At 39.6% G+C, this 23,449-nt stretch overlaps 2 protein-coding genes across 3 annotated transcripts in view; one reads left to right on the forward strand and one right to left on the reverse strand.

Moving 5' to 3' along the window:
• Nucleotides 1-3,993, forward strand: part of INTS6 (integrator complex subunit 6) — a 90,898-nt gene extending 86,905 nt beyond the window's left edge. For both annotated transcript variants that reach the window (XM_032294568.1, XM_032294569.1), the window contains one exon: nt 403-3,993. In XM_032294568.1, the coding sequence (XP_032150459.1) occupies nt 403-496 (94 nt within the window). In that variant the 3' untranslated portion in view covers nt 497-3,993. The remainder of the gene's footprint in view (nt 1-402) is intronic.
• A 239-nt stretch (nt 3,994-4,232) lies between these two features.
• The window catches only part of SERPINE3 (serpin family E member 3), a 20,491-nt gene continuing 1,274 nt past the window's right edge, over nt 4,233-23,449 (reverse strand). The window contains 7 exon segments of the mRNA XM_032294349.1: nt 4,233-4,292; nt 4,294-4,409; nt 4,939-5,025; nt 11,175-11,275; nt 16,970-17,168; nt 18,121-18,330; nt 20,454-20,687. Of these exon segments, the coding sequence (XP_032150240.1) occupies nt 4,233-4,292; nt 4,294-4,409; nt 4,939-5,025; nt 11,175-11,275; nt 16,970-17,168; nt 18,121-18,330; nt 20,454-20,687 (1,007 nt within the window).

The following is a 23,449-nucleotide window of genomic DNA, read 5'->3' on the forward strand; positions in this document are numbered from 1 at the left end:
CATTCAGCTTACAAAGAACATGAGAAGAAACTATTGAAGTATATGCTTTGGGAGCCCAAATTTCACTAGAGTGTTTGCAACCCTTGAATATATTTGGAATATATTAATTTTTTGGTTTTTTTTGTTTGTTTGTTTTTTCCTTTTTCTTTTTGGTTGTGGAAGGAACAACCTCTTTCCCATTGTTTAAACCTAGAATGTTTTAGGGACAAATTATAATACTGTACTGGTACAATAATTTGCTAATCTTTCAACATATTTTGTGTTATAGTATTGATTTTTCTATTTTCATTTCACTTTGAAAAATCTTCCCAAAGCAATTTTCTGTCTTTAAAAAAAAGAATTATACTGGTATATTCTATTCATTAAAAAGTAATTGAGAGTACTATTTATTTTTTCGTACAGGTTTAAAAAACGAATGCTAATAGAACAACTGGAGAACTTCTTGGATGAAATTCATCGAAGAGCCAATCAGATCAACCATATTAATAGCAATTAAAAGAAAATAGAATGTGGCCACTTATTTCACTATCTTCTTCAAATACAAAGTAAATACAAGACTGTTGTGATCTTGCATTCATTTTCTGACATGCATTGTTGGCTATTTGAAATACTAAAAGCAAATCTACAGATCTTTTTTCCATCATTTTACAGTGACCTTTTCTTCATTTTGGTTTATTTTTGTAATGTGAAAAGTATCACTCTAAAAAACATTTTTATTTAACAAACTAAAAATATTCCTCCAAATCTCTTGCTTGTCATTGACTCTTGCGTGTCAATTTCCCTCAGGTTCTATTTTCTTAAACCAACCTTTAAAATTGTCACCTCTGTTAAGGTTGAACTTTGCCAAAAAAAAAATTGAAGTTACTTTGTAATTTTTGGGGAAAAAAGCACATACATTAAAACTAGGTAATGTTTTGTATATACAGTTATTTTGGATATATTATTGTAAGTTGTACAAATGTATTTTGAAGAATATTTAAGAAAAGCACTTTTGTTATTCCATCAATAAATGCTCTATTTTACTCTTGTGTGGTTTAGGAAGTAATCACATTTAAAGTAATCATTTTAAAACATCCTAAAATAATGGAAATTTAAAGGCCTTGCTTTTTAGCATTGGAAAAATACACCACTTGAAGTTCATGTTTGTTAAGCCTAACTGTAATTACATGTTACATAATCTGCATTGCCTTTTTACTATATGTTTGTAGTTTTTGTTGGCCATGCCAACATACTCCCATTTCTGCCCAGATTATGGGAATGACTTTGTCTGGTGCAGATAGATACTTTAAAAGCTATTTAAAAAAACAGACAGCTTTGGATGTTACTGGTTTCCTTACTTCAAAAACCTTTTCCTTTCTCACTAGGATTGTGGGTGGCACAAAGTTTAAGCTATTAGCTAGGGAGTGGTAGGTTTGGAGTGCACTACATACTCTGAAATACCTAGCCTTCAGCAGCTTCATGCCATGCTTCCAAAAAAGCCCACAACAAATTGGAGTCCTCTTTGTTCTGCTCTACTGTTCTCACACTTAAATTCTATTTTATTTATAAGCTAAATGGAAAGGAAACAACTTTAAGATGGCTTTGCTCATTTTGTATCCCCCCTGAGTTTCACAGGATAAGGAAAACCACACTATTCATTCTCCACCCTCACTTCAACATGGCCTGGCATATCCTTACTGAGGAAGCGATCTTATGGCCTGACTCACTCACCATTCATAGATCACTGCTGTGCCTTTTAGTGGTTTGGGGGGTAACCAATAGAAAAGAAGGTCAAAATAGATTTGGATTAAGAGTAGGCAAAATAAACATAAAATTTAAAAATTGAAGTATTTTTAGGTTTATAATATTGAAAATCACATACCCTTATCTTTTTACACTTTATCAGAACATTTTTTAAATTTCAAGGGTATAGCAAAGTGAAATTATAACTTTATGAAGAAAAGCATTGATGAAAATGGATAACATGCATTTAGTCTAGGGGATTTGAAACTCTCCCAATACTGAAGACAAGCCCTGTCAAGAAAAAGGAGAATTTAATGTAATATTATATAGTATTTTCATATGCAGTTCTTTAAACTTTGTTTACTTCTACACAAATACTTTTTAGCAAGATAACATTTAATAGATGGAATTGTTAAGGTAATTGCCTGTAGTCACATTGCTAAATTCAATGAGAGTCACACAAAATCCAGAATATATTATTTAGATTCTGAGATTAGTAGGAGAGATTAGAAGTCATTCAGATAAAAATTCATACTTAACAAGAGTATTTAGGAGATTCAGCCTATCACAATATTTAGCAGCTTTCCTTGTCAGAAAGTTTTACTTTCTATTTCACAGGTTGCTCGTGACCTTTAATACATTTTTCTGAATGAACCCTGGAGGGAGGTGAGAAGTAGCAGTTCTGTTCATCTCCTCTTTTTGTCTTTCATCTTTCTGCCACTATCCGCTCGCCTCATCCTAAAACCTGGTCAGGAGGGTTTGAAACCTATCAGAACTAAAGTTAATGTCCCATCTCTCTCAGACATTTTTCATTTAAACAAAAGAACTATGGGTACTTAGTTAAATTAGTGAAATACTTATTGTAGAATTCTTGTCGGCAAAAGGGAAGGGGAATACATCTAGGGGGAACATCATGTCTTTTAGGCCCTTTATGTCACTGAATGACTTAAGGCTGGAAAAATGATATTCTTGGAAAGTTTAATCTTGAGGTTATCAGATTTTTTTTTTAATGTCCCCCATCTTTCCCATTTGCTGATTGATTCATTAGTTGTTCTTATCAGTAAGATTTGTCAATTTGGAGTAATGAAGGCTGACTCATCTCTAAACTCTTCCATAATGACCATCACCAGAAGAGCAGCCACTGCTTTGTGTGATGTGGGTTAATGCCTCCCAGATAGAGGTAAATAAAATCACAAGGACTACTAGAATTCTGGTCGATTGTGGAACTGGTTTTGGATTATCCTTATGTTTTCGTTCTGACTACTGAGGCAGTTCTGAAAACTCACCATTGAAATAGGGGTGTGTCTTTTTCTTGTTTACGGATTTTACATCATTTTTATGCAGTTGAATTCCAAAATCAGAATCTCTTTTTTACCTATCAACCTTTATTGGCTGTTGGCTTTTGGCGGTGACCTTTCTGTTCAAATATAGTCCTGTCTCCTTGTTTCTTTAGGGAGTAAAACCTGTCCTTTTTTTTATCTTTCATTTTTTTCACATGTCTTTTCTAAGAGAAGGCTCTCTGCTGCCTGTTCTGGGTGATAAATTTTCATCTAATCAATATGGAGTTGGGATGATCATGATGAAATACTAGGAAGACATATTCTGTTGAACTTTTTCTCTCCAGATAATCCTCAAATAGATTGTTTTCTAGTGAATGGTTTTATCTTTCTCATCACAAAAATGTTCCTTTGATTTCTAGCACAAGGTACAGCAGGATGCAAATGATTCTCAGATAAAATGATGTTGACAGTATTTCCTTAACAATTTATGTAAAACTATGCATAATTTTCATTATTCTAACTTTTGACATTTTTTTCTCCATAAATAAAAGTAATGCCTGATGTTTAGTTAAAGTAGATCCACCTTTGCTTGATTTTATTAGTCTTGTTCTATCCTATTTCTTTTTAATACACTGTTTACACTTGCCAACAACTCTTAACTGAGAATCTCTTTTCCTTCCTAGGCTAAGTAATTGTGAGTAGGGGAGGAAGAATATTAAGAGAAATAATTTAAAGACTTTGTTCAGTGTTGCCGAAGCCTAAGGATATTTGTGTGTCCTTCTGATGTACCGAGTTTTGGATTACTTTAAGGTTATATAGTGGGACTTAAAACTACTGGGGCAAACATTTGATTTTCGAGAAAGATCAACAAAACAATATAGAAACCCAGGTGCATTAGAATACCAGAATCACAAGAGGACTACTCTGGCATACTCTAGTGACCTGAAAAAACTCTCTCCTAAAATGCCAAGAAAGCTAGGAGACAATGGGGGGGAGAAAAAGGCAAGATTTATAATTTATTTTACTTTCACGATTTTTCCAAGTATCTTCAGAAGTAGAAACCTATAGCATTTTTTAAAATCTACATTAACTACATATGAACTAAGAGAATGAGGTGAAAAACACAGAGGATAAGTTTCCTTTGTATTTATGAAATAGTCCCCTTTCTCAGGATATAAGACGGCAACTGTGAAGCTTCTGAAGCACCATAAGAACAGCTAGAAAGAATGCTTATTTTAGGGGACAGTGGACAAATGAGCCCTTGTTGCTAGAGAGACAATGATAAATAATTTATCTGAATCCTGTCAAAAAATACTATAATACCTGTGTTAGGTTCTCTCAGGAAATAGATGAATGGCCGATCTGCTTTAAAAATAGGAATCCGAGACCTTTTCAATAACAACAGAGCTATAGGAAAGAAAGAAGAATCCCATTGCATTTTCTGTTCATTTTTTTAAAAATCACTATTTCAATTGGCAATGAAGTAAAATATCCCATAATTTTTTAAGAAATCGAAACATCCTAATTGCATTTCATTGTTTACTGTTGTGATGGGGGTGCAAATGGGAAAATTAAAGAGAAAAGATGCCACTTAGCCAATCTGGCTCCTGTTTTCAACACATTCCATGGAATGAAAATTAAAGAGAAAAGATGCCACTTAGCCAATCTGGCTCCTGTTTTCAACACATTCCATGGAATAAATACCTTATTGAAGGTAACTTCCAGAATGATTTTTATGAGGTAGATATCTCTTCTTCCCCATCCTTTTTCAAAAACTTTTTGCTTTCTTCAGTGTTCCTTTTTTAAAACTGCTGTACCACATCTGAACCCTCAGGGGTTATGGAAAGATTCAGAAATGTGAAGATTCAACTAGGTAAATTTAAGAAGCATAGATATGGGTGAGCAGTATGACTGGGTATTCTCTGTATGAACATACCTGTGGCTCCAGATGCCTTGGTGCCTTCCTCCAAAACTTCAATCTTGGCCTTGTGGATCGCTTCAGAAACATAAAACCCATCTTGGCCTAACCCCAGAAAATGATAAAAATGTGAGTTGCTCATTAACATTTTTCTAACACATTTAGAACACATTCTTTTAAAATGTACTTGTAAAATTTATAGTATCCAATGCTGCTTACTGTGTAGCTAGGGAAAGAGTGGAAAATTCTTGTTTTTGTTTTTACTGGAGACTCAGGTGGCTGTTTGGAAAATTCTTAAGGTTCAATATGTTACTGAACTTTCAAAACTTTAATAAATATATGTAATCTCCCCCAAAATATTTAGAGCACTGCCCTATTTTTTCCAGTAATTCATTTTCAAAAATGATTTCTAGTTAATACTACAATCAGCCAGTATTTTCAAAACTTCAGTGATCATAAGAATCACTTGGGTATGTGTTAAAATGCAAACTCTGTAGCCCAGGAATCATTTTCAGCAAGCTTCAGAGAGGAATTTCCCTTGAATGCCTTTTTGGACTGCATTTTAAGAGCCACTTTGAAATGACAAAGTCACAGGTTTTTATTACAGGCTTTATTGAGGCACAATTCAGAGTAATATGTATGTGTCTAGTGTTGCATGACTGCATTCTGTATGCTTAGGTATATCAGTTATGCAATTAATTGGCCTCATGGGCTAGAATCTACAAAGCAAATGAGAAGTTAGTATAAATGTTCTGTGTGCTAACAGTTTCACAGATTATAAGTTTAGCAAATAGGACTAAGTGATAATGTAGAGGAATCGACAGATTTTTGTAAGCTAATCATTAACTATTCTAAACAGCTCCGAAGATGAAAAGATACTTCATGACACAGTAAAAAAGGAAAGATTTAGAACCAGAAGAAACTTAGGAAATCATTCAGTCCGATCCTTTCATTTTAGAGTGAGCTGTTAAGTCATCTGAGATCATGAACCTGAAAAGCAGAGTTGAGAATATTCTGATTGAAAGCCCACTCCCATCCCACCCCTCCACCCCACTCAAACACTCCCACCTTATAGAAAGTGTATGCTAGTCAACTTCAACATGCCACTGGGAGGTATCTGTGGCATGAATATTAAAATAATCAGTTTGATGTACACGTATTGTGTGAGGGAGCTTTGTTTCATCTTAGACTAATGCTTAAATTTGTTTGCGTTTGTCACAGATGTACAGGAGATAGCCCATGAATGCCATGAGAGAATAAAACCATTCCAAAATAAATATGTGGCATTCCATCCCTCTTGTAAGTAAGGTGTGCACAGGATGTTGTGAATTGACTATATTCACTGTAAGGAACAGTTGTTTTCCAGCATCAGTGAAGGGAACAGGAAGGGCCAGAGGAAGTAAAAATCAATAGAAGCATTCACTAGTGTTACTTGTCCTAAAACCAGGAAAGAATTTGGTTTATTTTAGCAGTTGGTCTTTTTCTGTAGGGTCTTTAAGAAAAGAACAAATTTCTCTATTATTAATAATTAGCCCCGCTTACTAGCTAATTAAGCAAACTGAAATGCAGTGCCAAAGTTACAAAGAGAGCTTTATGGATAACGAACGGTTATTTGACAGTCATGAGAGGGTTGTACTAATCTCCATGACTACATTACTGTATGGGATGGTGTCTGAACATTTTAAACGAATGTTGGTGAAATAAGCAGAGATTCACTACGAAACCCCTTATCAGCTAAAATAAGTAAATGTGTCTACATTAGTCTAGGCACCTTGGCAGTGTGAGAATGGGACCAATTGATGTGGATGAATCTGATTAGATGGGCCAGGCTATTTCAGTATTTTGAAAGTGCAACTGAAGAATTTCATTTAAATCGTTTCTCTCCATCAGACTATAGGAGTGGTCCAATAATTGACATTTATATGTTTGTTGTACAGCCATAAACCAAGGTCCATAGCATCAGCATCTTTTAAGTTTTATCTCTGGTAAGAGTTGACGTTTCAAAAGACCAACATATGTGATAAAAATGAGAATTTGGGAGTCATCTGTGGGTTTGCATTTTTTCCTCCTGCTTGATCTTGTATTACCAATTCCTATTATTTTTTCTTGAATAGCTATTGAAATATTATACAACTAATGAAATCAACCTAGAAGAAGTCAAGCACAAAGGGATTCTCCTGGTCTCTTTCTACTCCCCTGAAGTGTTGATAGCTGTTTAGTGCCATTAAAGGGCATACGCCCTATTTTCCCAAAAGTTGTTCTCAAGATTGTTTATAGGTGGCATTCTGTAAAAGCGTTCTATGATTAATTATACATGGGATATGCTAAACAGTTTTGCACTGTTGTTTTCAATAGGGGACTTCTTAGAGCTGCTAATCTGCTAACTTTTATAATGAATCTCTACAGGATAATTATAATATGTAGCATTTAACCATGGAACCACCCACACCATTCTCTGTCCCAGATTTACAGGATTAGCATTTGGGGAACATACTTTGGGAAACTATAGCCCACCATAAACCCACTTGCTCCTACAATATATTCTATATACAAAGCAAAGGGGTGATGCTCTTCCTACCCTCCCTTCTAGCATACTCTCCACTCTTCTTCCATAACCTCCTCTATAGGTGTTTACCTTCCTTTTTTAGACTATTAGCTCCTAGAAGGCATAAATGATGTCTTATTCATTTTAAGTATCTCTTTGCCCAACTTAACATTAAGAATACTTGGTACATAAATGTGTTTAGTAAATGCTGGATGAATTAGTAATAGACACCCCTCACCACTATATGAATGGCCTTAATATTCTTTAACCTTGTTAAATTTGTAAGGAAATGCTGATTGGTGTTGGTAGAACCTTTTAAAGGCAAGTCATAGAATGAGTCTTCTCCAAGTCTCAGGGGAAGGATTGTTTCAGTGCTTTATTGGTGGAGACCATTATTCTTTGTGTGTGGCTAGTCATATTCAAAAGGTTTAAAAGTCTTCATACTATGATATTATATAAACATCGTGTCCCTACATTTCATCCTCAGCTTCTCATAAATCAGGATAAACATAGCATTTGCTGTTTCTTTTGGCTTTACAATTATTATTATTTTCTGTAGGCAGAGTTAGTGGCTTTTAAAATGTTATTGCCAGAACTTGCTTCTAGTTTATCTTTTTCACCTTGTCACTTAGTTGCTAAAACTAAGTGTCAAGGGAGAGAGAGACATAGCACCCAGCCCAGGATAGAGAGAGAGTGCTAAGAAGAATCCGAGATGGCCTTTGAAATTAGGCTGTGGTTAGTTGCTTTTTCCATTCGTCTCTTCTAGTCCACTTCGTAATTCTTTCTATTACAATTCTGACCAGACATCTGGTGTGGCATAAGTTAACTTATATAATATACTTCCATACTCAACCAAACAACTCTGGTTCATTTAAGTCATAGTAACAGAGAGCTTGTACTTCTTACTGAGCAGAGATTGGAAACTACCCAGTTATAAAAGCCAAGAACAAGATAGTTTCTTCAGAGTTTCAAGTCTGTGCACAAGGAGTATTTTGTGAACTAGGAGGCATGGGTCTATATCAAAGTCTGCTGATCCTAAAGCCGGTGGGATTGCTTAAGAAGAGTATCTGTAGCTGGCATCTTCAGTGTGAGTGAAACTTACTCTTAAAAGCTGCATAACATCTAGTATCAAGGAGACTGGGGGGAAATTACACTCTAGTTTCAGTTGGGCCTTGAAATAATATTGAATGAGTCATTCAGGAAAAAAAAATATTTGATCCCAAGAAGGAAGAAATGAGTGACTTGTAAATGGGGAAAGAGAACTTGAGTAAAATGATTCTTGGCTTTGGGACCAAAAGGCCAAATGTTTGCTGTGGTTGTTGGACTTCATCAATAGTACAACACTGCTTGGTAAGCTCTTGTAAACTGGAAGAAGAGAGGAGAGGCCAGCATTTTCTGGTCACTTACTCTCTAGCAAGGTCTCTGCTGATGCCATGCTATATGTATATGATTTTGTTTCTACAATTAACATGTGTGGTGGGTGGTAGCTACCACCATTTTAGAAATGAGGAAACTATTGGAGAGATTTGGTGGCCCTGTCTCTAGAATAAAGTTGAAAGCCCATTTGGGCAGAGAAGTGGTTAGTCTCTTGATTATGTTTAAAGAAGGACATTAAGAAGCAATACTTTGGTTGGCAATCTTTTCCTATAAAGGGCTGGATATTAAATATTTTAGTAACTGCAGGCCATATGGTGTCTGTCTCAACATTCAGTTTTGCTGTTGTAACAGGAAAGCAGCCTGCTAAATAGATGATTTATGGATGAATGAGAGTGGCTATGTTTCAATTAAACTTTAGAAAAGCAGGTAGTAGGCCATTATTTGCTGACCCCTGCTCTAGAGGAACAAAACTTCATGAGAGAAGATTATCAGGCTGGCAAGTTTTGTCAGTAGGAAACATGAATGCTAGCTTCACACTTGGCACATGATAACTGCTTGATCATTATTAAATAAGCCAGATCCGCCTGCCTATGCCTACCTTTCTGCTGGTTTGAACAAATATAAGTAGATTTGAATGGCTTTAAAAAAAAAATAGAGGTTTGGTATTAAAAAAAAAAAAGGTACTTTTAAAGCTAGGTTACTTATTAGATCTTGCCAGAGGAGTTTATGGACCTTGGAAGTCTTTGCCAATAGGGAAGCTACACGATGTGTGTTAAGATCAGTCCTGTTTGAGGACACAGGGTTGATGGCACTTTAGGATATACTTTTAGGACACAAAAGGAGAGAGCTTTAAGAGTTATGAAGGAAGAGTCAGTAAGCCCTAGTGACTAATCGAATATAGTAGTGTGAAAGAAAAGGCCAAGAATGGCCTTAAAGTTTTGAACTCTAATAATCAAAAGAATAGAATCACCATCAACAACAGGGATGCCATGGCTGAGCTCTAGAGTTGCAAGACAACACTGATTAGATTTTGCATATTATCAAACATAGAACGCTGTTAAGTTCTTCATCCCTTGCCCTTTCCTTGCCTTCTGATCTTTTCACTTCAGTATTCCTCCTTTACCTGAAATGTCAGATATGCCTGTGTCAGTAAGGAAAGCTTCTGTTTGAGTCATTTGACCAAGTCAACAATATTTACTTGGTATCCAACTGTGTGCCAAGCATCGTTGTGGACACTGTGCCCAAACTTGACCATTGCTTTGCATATGTCGTTGCATGTTTAGGCAATCAGTACACAGGTATTTGATTTTAAACTCTCTAGAATAGATTCTCTTTCTTGTGTTTTATTTGATAAGTAACTCTGTCAATCTGTCTGGTCACATCTAAAGCCCAAATCAAGACTTCTCTTGTGGATCAAAATCTCAATTTTTCTGTGATTGCTTAAAAAGGAAGATTCTGAGCCAAACTTTAGAAAAATTCACATTAGAATTCTAGTTTTAGAATTCAAAATAGTGATTTTCAAGCTCTTCGGTAAGGGAAATGTCAAGGCCAATGGAAATACCAGCTACAGTATCATCTTTGGACAAATAATTTACTTTCCAGAGTAGAAACAAACCTGAGCCTTTGAGTTGGCAATAGTTTAGCCCATGGTGTCTTGAGAGAATTGTGGAGCATAGGTTCTGGCATTCACTCCCTGCTTATCTTTGATATAAATTCCCTATCATATTACAAACAAACAGTAACTATTGATTGGTAGTAGCAATTCAACTATGTGCAAAGAAATTCTATAGGGATGCTGGAAAGGAGAATATTTTAAGGCAAGGTTATAAGAGCATGGGTAATTTGAAGAAAGGAAATTGGACAGATGAGAGGTTTCAAGACTAGCTTATTAGAAGAGGACAGAGGAGGTATAGAAGGAGGGAGGAAAAGGGTGTAGAAACAAAAGGTGACTGTGAAGCTGGCGGGACAGCAGGGTCATAATGAAGAATCTATTGCTGCATTAATGCCTTGGGTACACCCCTAGTCATGACGGGTAAAGGGACAGTCAGTTTACTGTGTACTATGGACATTGACCCCGCAGTGAAGGTGGTCTCTGAAAACCATGATTAAGTTCTGAAGAAACATCCCTTCTTCATAAGGTCTAACCCAAATTTGACTGTTATCAGAAGCAACACATTCTTATATAAAACAGAGCACCTTCCATATTCTTTTATATAATGTTGACTCTGATTGTCTACCACTGCAGGCTCTGTGGCAATGATAATTTCTCAATCAAAGTATGATAAAACTGCCCCAAACACAAGACTAGAACATTTGGAAGAACTGTTGTTACCTGAAATTCCTTTCAAGTTAGCTTTGAGTGGATCAAAAAGATCGGTGACTCCCCAAGAATTTAAAATGCTTTTTAAGTTGAATTGACTTTGGATTCTAAACCTAAAAAGCAAAAACAAACCATCAACTTTCAAAATTCTCACTCGATGTACTTTCATACACACCACATGAAGTCCAAAGTTCCTAACTTGGAAGTCAGGCTCGCTCCACCAGATTTATTTCCAGCTTCATCTTCCATGCACCTTGCCATAGCCCTAATCTGACCACACAGGGCTCTTCCCCACCTCTGTACCCTTGTTCCTACTGTTCATTCCAAGTCTTCCCATTTCCTTTGATTTTCTTTTAGTTATTATCCATTTTTCAGTTGTTACCTCCTCCTTTCTTCAGCTTTTTTGTGACCTTTGGTTCTTAAAGCCCCATTAACACCTTGTTCTGCTCTGACGATATACAGAACATTCTGCTTCCTATTAGCGTCATTTATGATATTGTAAACTACCTGAGAAGAGTGGCTATCCCAATTTATTTTTTAATTACACTTTTTTTTTTTTTTTTGAGATGGGTCTCCCTATGTTGCCCAGGCTGGACTCAAACTTCTGGCCTCGAGTGATCCACCCACCTCCGCTTCCCAAATAGCTGGGATTTCAGGTGTGCCCCACTGTGCTGGGCTCCATTTCTATTTCTTAATAAGAATTAATATTTAATGAGTGCTTATATTATGCTAGACACTATGATAAGAACTTTATGTGCATTATCTTATTTCACCTTTATATAACTATGTTATTATCCTCATTTTACAGATGGGAAAATCAAGACTTAAAGAGTTTAAGAAACTTGCCCAAGATGACATAATGAGTATGTGATGGACCTCGATTCGAATCAAGCCTGTGTGTGCAGAGCCCATGCTCTAATCACCTACATTTTGCTGCCTCCCATCTCGTGTGGCATCTCACATATAGTAGGTGCAGAAAAGAGGCTATTGACTAATTGCATAATTGACAATTAATAGAATATTTTATTTAATAGAGTATTTATACTAGATAAAATATATTTTTGTATTTGCTGTGTGCAGTTTATGCCTTTGGAGCACAGTGGGAAAAGAATGCAACTTAAAACCTTGGTTTTCCTAGTAAGCCTTTTGAGCACAAAGAATCAGTATACCAATTTTATATTTCCCCAGGGACAAGGCATATTAAAAATTTACTGTTGAAGGATCCTTTAAAAGAGCTGCTGATATTATTTTTCTTTGAAAATAAAAAGATCAAAATGGAAGTTAGATGGTATTTTTCTAAAAATAATACAGAACTTGCAGGAGAGTAAAAATATTGAACAAGGCCATTTAATATCAAAGGTCTTCATTGCTATACAAGGCGATGTGACTCATACTTTAAACAAAAGTATCATACTTTCCCATAAAGGTATATTTTGAATCTTCAGAGTAGTTTCCAAAAAAGAAATATATTTTCTCTAAGTATGCTGACATTTCTCCAAAAAATTTTGGGAACATTCCTTATAAAATTTTCTTAAGTACTGAAAACACATCCTTTTTCAAACCTCTAAATGCTGAAACAGTAGTTATAAGCATGGACTTGGGAATCTATTGCCGTGGGTTTGAATCCTGGATCAAGTAACTACCTGGGAACTAGCTACTTTGCCTCAGGGGGAACTTACTTTACTTCTTTTTGTCTTAGTGTCCTCATTTGTGAAATGAGCATAATTGTAATTCGTGTTTGTAGGGTTGTAAATATTAAATGAATGAATCCTTGTCAAGTGCTCAGAACAATCCCCAGCACAGCCTATACACTTACTGTTACCATTGTGATTTTTTGTTATTTTTCAATTATATCGAGAGTTAATCAAGGGCTATTTGAAACCAAATATGATGATTATGGTGGGTGATAAAACTGGATAGTATCATTTTTAGTAACGAAAACAACAGTAAAAATGAGGTATTACTATAAAAGATTAGAATGATTGTATGGGTTGTGATTAGAGTGATTAGAGACTTGTATGGCTATGAAAGCAGATCCAGAAGAAATGCTACAAAAATAACTTGAGTAAAAAAAATACCCTTTACCAACATCAGACAAGGATATTACAAGAAAGACAAATTACAGACCAATATACCTTATGAATTATAGATGCAAAATTTTCAACAAAATACTAGCCCAAATTGAATCCAACACTATATAAATCTCACCATGACCAAGTGGGATTTATCCCAGGAATGCAAAGTGGGTTCAATATATAAAAAACAATTAATTTAATATACCATATTAATAGAATAAAGGGCAAAGCCCACATCGCCATCTCAATAGATGCAGAAAAAGCATTTGACAAAATCCAACACCCTTTCATGAATAAAAACAAACAAACATCAAACATACAACAAACTTTGGCTAGAAGGTTACTTCCTTAATTTGATGAAGGACATCTACAAAAACTCCATAGCTAGTACAACACTTTACAGTAAAAGACTGAAAGATTTTCCCCTAAGTTCGGGAACAAGACAAGAATGTCCACTCTGACTCCTTCTATTTCACATGGTACTGGAGGGTGAGTAGGATAATTACATGAGAAAAAGAAATAGAAGGTATCCAGATTAGAAAGAAAGAAGTAAATCTATCTCTGTTCACAGATGACTTGGTCGTATACATAGAAAACCCTAAAGAATACACACACACACACACGCAAAGAAAAAAAGAAAACTTATTAGAGTTAATAAACGAGTTCACAAAGGTGCAGCATACAAGATCAAGATACAAAAATCAGTTGTTTCTACAAACTATAGAACAATCTGAAACTGAAATTGCTAATGTAAATTCCATTTACAATAGCATTAAAAGGAATAAAATACTTTGAATAAATTTAACAGAATAAGTGCAAGACTTATATACTGAAAACTACAAAACATTGTCGAAAGAAACAAAGACCTAAATGAAAGGAAAGATATTCTGAGTTCATGGCTCAGAACACTTAATATTGTTGGAAAGTAATACTTGCCAAATTGATCTACAGATTCAACACCATCCCTATCTAAATCCCTCCTGCTTTTTTGTCAAAAATTGATAAGCTAATCCTAAAATTTATATGAAAATGCAAGGGGCCCAGAATAGCTAAAACAATCTTGAAAAAGAATAATAAAATTGAAAGACACACTCCTGATTTCTAAAGTCACTACAAAGCTACAGTAATGAAGACGTTTTTAAAAAAGAAACATAGAAAAGCATAAACCACACACCATGATGATCAGCAGCTCCTTGGAGGAAGGGCAAAACTCATTTTGGATACGTGGAATCTGGTGGATTTTAAGATCTATGTTATATCTAACATCACAAAAAAAAAAAAAAAAAGCTCACGATCAGCTTTCTGTGTTGGCCTAATAATCAAATGTTTTATTCATTACATACATGTTTGACATTATTAGTCTTTCTTGTGGGACATTACATGATTGTGATGATAAATAATCCATAACACATTCTTGGTTTTCTTGATTATTTCTTTAGTATGCTAAGCGTCCCTCATGGAGATTAACAGTTCCTATGTACTTTTAAATTTTTTTATAAATAAAGCGTTACTTTGGAAGCTAGAGACCATAATTCATCCAGAATCTACTAGTGCACTGGTTAAAGGTGATGTTTAGCCTGAAAGCACATCTCATAGCACATCACAATTTTACATTGCTACCCACAGTGTGAAAAATTTTTTGCTCTTGTGAAATGAAAAATGCCTGCTGACTGTAGATCAGGTCATACTAAGAGGAGAATGAGTGATTTGAGAGAATGAGAGGTAAATTTCTGCCTAAAAGGTGACTTTGTGTCTACCATGATCCAAAGTTTATGCTTAAATCTAGACCTGAGACAATGTTTACTTTTTCTATTTTGTTCCCCAAAGGATTTAAAGCTAAAAAAAAAAAAAAAAGATCAGGCACAGGGGCTCACGCCTGTATTCCCAGCACTTTGGGAGGCTGAGGCGAGCAGCAGGCAGATCACCTGAGGTCGGGAGCTCAAGACCAGCCTAACCAACATGGAGAAACCCCCATCTCTACTAAAAATACAAAATTAGCTGGGCGTGGTAGTGCATGCCCGTAATCCCAGCTACTTGGGAGACTGAGGCAGGAGAATTGTTGAACCCAGGAGGCGGAGGTTACGGTGAGCTGAGATCGTGCCATTACATTCCAGCCTAGGCAACAAGAGCAAAACTCCTTCTAAAAATAAATAAATAAATAAATAATAAAAAACAAAACAACAACAACAAAAAAACTTTGTTAGGTTTACTCGTGAAATAACCTCGTTTTCCCAAAAACCTCTATCCTTCTTGAACAGCAGACTGAGTAGTCTTAAGGAGATTTTTAAAAATTATCAGAATGAGGTTAAGTGCTAATAATTGTGTTACTAATATTTCTGCCTTGCCTTTCCTTCCCTGCCCTCCAGCGTTTTTCAGGATCACTGCTTGAGGGCTTGAGACTTATAAAAGCAGAATCAGGATGATGGAGAGTTCTCCTAGGAGCTGGGCATTTCCCTGGGGTCTCTTCCAGGGAAGAGCTGCTCAAGGATGAGGCCCACCATTTGTCTCTTAAACCCAAAAAGACTGTGGCAAATTCCCACACCAGCCTGCATTTTCTCTCTACTTTTGACATGGAATGCTCCTCTTCCTTCCCTTGCCAAGTTTCTCTCAAATATAATAGGAAGACTAGGGTTGTTTCTGCTCCCTCCCTGAGAGATCTGTTGAAATAACCTGTCTTTGTGCTTTGGCTTGGGGTCCAAATATTTAGTTTTGAGAGATATACTTTACCTTAGAGTTAAGTGCACCTTCTGCCCTGGGCTATGCCAGACCTGACTTTAGACCTTGGCTGGTAACTTGCTGGGTCTCTCTTTGTATGTTTTCCTTCCAGTGCATAGATTTATTTTTAACTCCTTGAGGAAGTACTGCCAAGGACTTTGTCTTTGCCTACTGGGAGCCCAGGCAGTGGAGGGAGGCCAAGGTGGCTAGTGGGCAGTAGCATGGAGAATTCACACGCAGAAGATGAGCTACTGGACAACATTCCTTGCTTAATGCTGGTCAAAAATTGATTATAAATTTACTCTGATTTCAAATATATCACAGAAGCTTGTTCTTTAAAGAAGCCCTAAGAGGAATCTTTTTGTAAAGTTATGAGTTTTGCTAATAGATTTTGTTTTGAAAAACCAAAACAGAACGCCACCACTTCACTTTTTGGAGATTTGTATTTGTACCTATTGGGTCTACTTAAAGCAGAGTTCACCTCCTTTTAGAAAGAGTGAGAACCTTCTGCATAGAGACTTAAAGCGTCAAATTTTTATGCCTTAATTTGGCTTCTGATCAGAATTTTATCTGTACTTGTTCAGTTACGTAAGTCATCTTACCTCTTTGGTTTTGGGAAAATGACAGTTGTATACTCTTAGGATGGGATAAGATTTGGGATATGTTCCTACAAGGGAACCACAGAGGATTTCCTCTTCAAAAACTAGCTGTGGCCTAAGACAGGATCAGGGGCCCTGGGGGCCTCCGGTCCAGCTCAGCGAAGGCAGAACATCTTGTCTTGGGAAGACTCTGGGAAGTTTGTTCATTTCAGTCTGTGCCGTGAGCTGGCCAGGGGTGACTCTGAAATGGACTCAGACTCTAGGGTCACTTCCTCTTGGCCTAACCTCTCGGGGTACACATTAAACAAGTCATCCCAGTGGCTAAGCACAGACCCTAGAGGCAGACCACCTGGCTCCAAATTCAGGCTCTTCTGAGTGCTGGCTGCACAGCACCCATAAGGGGGACGCAGCTGCTCACCTGGGCAGGAACACATCCATCCTGGCTCTCCTCAGGCTGGTGGTCCAGAGGTGGATGGTGCTGGCAGTGAGGTGTGGCTCAATGTGGCTCAGGGGGATGTCTTTGTCACGGGGCAGCACCAGGAACAGACTCACTGCACTTCCCAGGTAAGGCAGCTCCAGCACCCCCACCTGATGGCCTGCAGGGTCCTGGAACTGACCTGAGGGTGCAGTGGATCAGAGGTCAGCTTTGTCCCAGGAGCCAGGAGAATCAACCAGTGCCAGACCCTGAGACAGGCTGGCTCAGAGGACTGGAAACAATGAAACAAAGCATCACCTCACCCTCAGGAGGCAGTTTAGGGCCAAAGACTGTTGGGTAATATGGCTATTTACAAAATCCTAGACCTAGAGTCTTTAAGATACCCTTTAAGATACCTGACAGAGTCAGAGGCTCTGTAGGGCTGGGTATGAGGGCCACGATGGCACGTGCAGAACCACATAGAGTAGTGCCCCCCTGTCCTTGGCAGATACGCTCCAAGAACTCCAGTAGCTGGTAATGAGCCCTGTATATACTACGTTTTCTTGATCTGATAACTGAGACGGCTGCTAAGTGACTAATATGGGGGTACTGTAGACAACCTGGGGATGCTGGACAAAGGGATGATTCATGTCCCAGGTGGAACAGAGCAGGACGGCAGGAGATTTCATCACACTATTCAGAAGGTGTGCGATTTAGAACTTGAGAATTATTTGTGAAATTTTTCATTTAATATCTTCTGATGCAAATAACTGAAACCTCAAAAAGCAAAATCATGGATAAGGGTACAGGGCACTACTGTACCTGGTCTCAAAGGAGCAGCCAATTCAACCCAGGCCTATCGTGCCTGCCAAGGGAGGCAGTTTGGTCCAAACTCTACTAATGAGGGAGGAAATGTCAAGCATGAAACTGGGTTTCTCTTCCACATCTGTGTCCTCACTGTCCTGTCAGAGCACACTGTCCAGCGCTCCTCTCTAAAGTCTCCTGGCACCCTAGTCTTTCCTTCTGCCACATGCCCAGTACAGCAGATGGACCCTGCAGAAACACAGCCTGATCCCTTAGGAGCAGGGACCTGGCTTCCTCTCTCCTGCTCTCAGGCTTCCTCTCCCTTTAGGCAAGTCAGGGGCAGGGCTCACCATAGTTGACCTCGGCCATTTGGTGCATCATGGGCACCTGAAGGACAAGGCCGCGGGCACAGGTGAAAGGCAGGATCTGCGTGTCTGTGGAGGAGAATCGCTTCCGCCAAGTGCCTTGGAAAGACATGGTGCTCACAAGCACCAGCTGAGCAAATGCTGCACCGACGTGCTCCCACGGCCAGCCACGAGGGCCCTCACTGGGGCCTTCACCTGCAACCAGGAAAGCAAGGGGACTGTGGGTTAAACGTGCATTGCAACTGAACCGAACCCAGTGTGCGTGTGGACAAGGAGCGCAGAGTTAAAATGCAAAAATTAAGGTCTGTTTGCATAAGGTGGTCTCTCTCTCCATCTTACAATATCTTTTCAATTTACTTAAGAATATTTAACTCCCTGTCTCAGCTCCTTGTGCTGCCAGGGACCCAAGGCACCAGGAGCTGCTCTCAACTCCCTGCTGGGATGGGAGAGTGTGGAGAGGGAAATGGAAAGTGAGACCTCAGAAGTCCTGACACCTGCGTGACCACTCAGGGGAGGTGGGGGGAGTGAGGCATCTCTGGAGTCGGGTTTGTAGAGTATTCATTAAAATCTATTAATTGCAAATTGACATGTGTGTATCCAGCTGTTGCTGAAGACCCTGATTTTTATTCTTTTCTGAACAGGTTGGGATGCTGCTCCTGGCTCTGCTTGGGGCCATTTCCTAGGAATTATTAGACATTCTCTCCCAGGGCAGACCCTTGGAAGGAGTGTGTGCTACATGGGAGATGCTGCCCAGTGTCATCCCCAGTCCCCACCATGCCCCGCTGCTGAGCTCAATCTCTCACTGAGCCTTTGCTTAGAGGACAATATTCAAGGTATGGTCTTTGGAGGGTTGCAGTTAAAATTTCATGGAGTACCAGAAAGAGGAGCAGGCAGATCACCGTTAAAGGGGTAGTTTTGTCCCAGCTGTTTATTTGTTTAATAAACATATACTTTATGCTAGGCTCTGTTCTAAGTACTTTAGCAAATCCTCACCAACTCCTCCTAACAGTTCTATTGTTATTCCCCATTTCACAGATGAGGGAACTGAGGCTCAGAAAAGTTGGGCAAGGTCACATACTTACGAGGGGTGAAGCCACCATCCACTTAGCCATCAATGCAATCCACATTGCATTGAAATAGAACCTCAGCAATGCCATAGAAAGCTTGGATTTGAACCTAAGCGGCCTAGCTCTGGACTCTCTGCTCCGAGCAACTGCGCCAGCTGCCCCTTTTTCGCAAAGGACAATCAGCTTGTATAGGGAGCTGCTTCTCTGGCCTTACGACCTGGCAGCACAAGGAGCTGAGCAGGGAATTAAACATATTTAAGTAAATTGAAAAGACATGGTAAAATATGAGAGCGGGAGAGAGAACCTCATCCCAAAAGATGTTAATTTTTGCATGTAATTCTGCCATCCCTGTTCACACACTCTTGTTTTCCATTCAGTCCCAGTATACATATCACTTCCTAGCCTGCTTTTTAACCAACACTGGTTCTTGAATGTTCTCCACATTGCTGTGAAACTTTTGAAATGATTAAGGGTGCTGGAGCCAGACCACCTGGGTTAGAATCCTGGCATGTGGACCCTGGGCAGGAGGCTGAGCCTTCTGTGCCTCAGTTTCTCCATTTATAGAGTGGGGAGAGTAATAGTGCCTACCCCTTAGGATTATTGTGAGGGTGAACTGAGATAGTCAACTTGGAGCAGTGCTAACTAATAAACACTCAGTAAGTGTTCATAATTTTAATTCTCTTTAATCATAATTACAACTGCATAGCATGCAGGTGCTGTGCTGTACTGATTTACCTCTCATTGCGGGGCAGAGTGGCTGTTTGTAAGTCTCTTTCTTCAGTTACACTGAGCTAAATGTTTTATTGTGTGTAACTTTTTCTTAAATTATTTCCTTAACCTAAATTCCCAGGATACCACTTTTTTTTTTTTGGCTCCTGTTGCATTTTGCGATCACAGGTGGTTTATTATAGATGACAGCAGAGCTCAGTGGGAGGACAGTTGCATGGGACAAAGCCTGCGGGGTCCTCCGAGGTAGGAGGTTCTGAAGAGCACACTTCTGTGTTCTTGTATGCTCTCGTGGCTCGTGTGTGTGTGTGTGCCCATGTGTATATTTGTGTGAGGGGGGGTCAGAGCAGGAAGAGAGGCAGAAAGGGACTCAGTGTCCCCCTGTCATTCAAGGATAGGGTCTCCCAAGAGGACAAACTTCTGCTGTAATTGAATGTGGCCTGAGCACCATGTCTCTGACAAGTGATGAGACTCTGTCTCTGCAGCCCTCTGGGTTAGCCTTGTTGAGGTGGACGGTTTTTTTACCTGCAGCCTGTCCAGAGGTCCCTTCGCTGGCCTGGATGGTGGTGCTGTTGGGCTCACCGAGGTCGACTGGCTCCAGGCTGCTATTGGCCCACCAGGAGACCTGCTCCACAAAGCAGGGGGACAGCGGTGTTCCCATTTGCACAAAAAGGCTGCAGGCCAGCTCCATCTCACCACCTTGCCTGAAGGTGGGTAGTGTGGCATAAGCAGCATGCAAGAAATCTTTCACCCTTTGGTCTGTGGAAACCAAATTGGATAAGTTGACAATGGTGAGTGTGAGTAAGGAGTTAGCACAACCTCCAGTGCACACTGCATTGAGATGGAACCCCAGCAACTCCACTCTTGCTCATAAGGTTCATCTACTATACATAGCGAGTTTGAAAAAGTCATAGCTAATGTGCTCAGGAATCCGCCTGGATCCACCAAGTAAAAGTTGGGAAGAAACCGTGCTAGATCTGAAAGAAATCAGGCTGCAATGAAGTCAAACAGAAAAACACTACCAACATCCTGTAGAGGAATAGAGGTTATTCGCCCTTAATTTCCTGATTGAGGAAGGTTGATGTGTGCTGGGGTAGAGACTCTAGCTAGGGCTGGGAAAACAGCAGGTCCATCCAATGTGCAGGGTGACAGGGTTTCAAACACAACATCAAGAGATTTATGTGCAATGTCACAGTGACAATGATGGGCGGTGGCCAGAATGTTGTGCTGTCAGTATGTCTTGTACAGGGCTTTAAATCCATTCCCACAACTGATTGTCATGAGCCTGAGTAACATTTGGACTCAGCCTTGTGTAGAACTATGCTTTCAATCTGAGAAATACAGAGGAAAGGTAAGAATTCCTCCCGTCCCTGCTCTCCCTAAGATCCAGCAGACAGATTGTGTTATTAATATCAGTGAGAGGCTGCAAGAATGTCAAGGAAATAATAAGCATGTGAGAGAGTCGATAGCTTCTACCTTCATGGATGGCAGCTGGACTTCTATTTATTTACTGTTTATACAGGAGATAGCTTCCTTCTCTCCATAATCAGTAGTGGATTTTGTGTTCATGTTATTATTCACAAGCTGCAGCTCCCCCAGGCATCCCATAGCTGGAATGAGGGCTCTCGTCCACTGGTGAGTCCAGACAGAGTTGCATACCCCAAGCTTCCCATTCCCAACACATGCAAGCTGGGTGTTTCCAGAAGTTAAATCCCCTTGTTCAGGCTATTCTACTCCCTTTTAGGCACAGCCCTGCAGTTATCCACAAACCCTTCCTGTAAGACAAAATGCTGGGTATCTTTTCCTGCACTACCTGGCTCTAGCTGGTTGTCACTAGGATGAAACTCTCACTCACTTAGGGTCTGTCCACTCTGACACCCTTCATGTTACAAAAGCCAAGCCAGGAGGCAGCAGACCCCCAAGTTTCCTGGCGAATGTTCTCTGGAGGCACAGGAACCCTGAGTCTACCCTGGCCAGGGCCCCCAGCCACAAGGCTGCAGAGGACAATAGCAGGCAGATGTCACTTGTCCACAAAATGTTCACTATCAAAGCTGTTTCCGAGAATCCACAATTGCAAAAGACTGATTCAGAATCTTGATCTCATGAATCAGCCTAACTTAAGTGCTTGCTTTTGATTGTAGTAAGAAAAAAATGGATAAAAAACATAATCAGATTTCACTCTATTGAGGAAGGTCATATGTATTTATAAGTTCACATTCCTAGGAATGTTGGCTGTCTGCAGAGGAGAATTGAAATGCTTCCCTGGTCCATAATGTGGGGTGACCTGGGGAATGGTCATGGATTTCTCCTCTCCGTCTTCTGACCCTCTCTGGGCCAGGGGACCAGCCTCCTTTTAGTCAGAAATGTTAAAATAGCAGAGTAAACTGGCTTGAAGTGAATTTTTGTGTGAAATCTTGTCTCTGCCCTAGCCTAGTTTGTCCATGCACATTTGCACACAGGAAGAACATTTTTAGACCCACCAGAATATGCAATGACAGAGTAAAAACTGGCGGAGGTTGACTGTGTTCATAGACATTGTGCTGAACATGCGACACTCCTGACCACACTGAATGCTTTCGACAGGCCTGTGAATTGAGGGCTGTTGTCCCCATTTTACAGGTGAGAGAGCAGAGGCCCAGACAAATTAATAAAGGTGCTCAGTGTCACCCAGGTGTATGCTGTGGGGCTTTACTGCCCTGCCCACCCACAGGGTGAGGAGTGTCCTGGGATGACCCTGCCTAGGACAGCTTCCTTCCACTTGGAATGAACGTGGGGCCGCGGAGCTCATAGCCTTTTTCTTTCTTTCTTTGCTGAATTCCTAGATCCTAGTCTAAGAAGAAAACAGTTGTGTGCATGAGTGTCTGTTTTAGCTGGAGCTGGTATCTTGGTGCTGAGGCCAGGCACTGACTGAGCTGAGGCGCTGAGCGTAGGCGGGGGAAGCTGACCTGGCATTTGGAAGACTCACGCTGCTGCCGGCAGAGCTGTTCTAAAATACATAATCCACAGAAATCAGCTGGCAGATCTGGCACTGGCTAGAAGTCACAGATTTATGAAAGCAGGTTGGTCAAAAGCATGGGCTCTGAAGCCAGAAAGCCTGGGCTTGAGTCCCAACTCTGCCACTTATTGGCTCTGTGACCTTGGGCAAGTTGCTTCAACTCTCTATGCCTATTTGCTCATCTCTAAAGTTGGGATGATAGTAAAGTGATTAGCCTCAACAGGGTGGTTGTGACAATTAATGTTTGTAAGTGCCTCCAGCACTGCCTGGCACCTAGGAATGCACTATGTAAGGGTGTGTCCAATGAAACTGAAACATTGCCACAAAACCTGTCAGGTTAGAAGGGAACCTTAGAATGCAAGGGTCATCACATCCCAAAGTCTGAGTGCCTTCTCTCACAGACCTGTCCAGTGGACACTCTTCCCCATGTGCACGCCACAGGGAACTGAGCTCCCTACCTCCCAGGTAGCCTAAGCAGGAGGGTGAGCTGGAAGGAGTGAGTGTGAGTGTGAGCAGGAGGGTGAGC

Source organism: Sapajus apella, unplaced genomic scaffold, assembly GCF_009761245.1.
Source record: "Sapajus apella isolate SASKATOON/1434 unplaced genomic scaffold, GSC_monkey_1.0 scaffold32, whole genome shotgun sequence".
Lineage (NCBI taxonomy): Eukaryota > Metazoa > Chordata > Mammalia > Primates > Cebidae > Sapajus > Sapajus apella.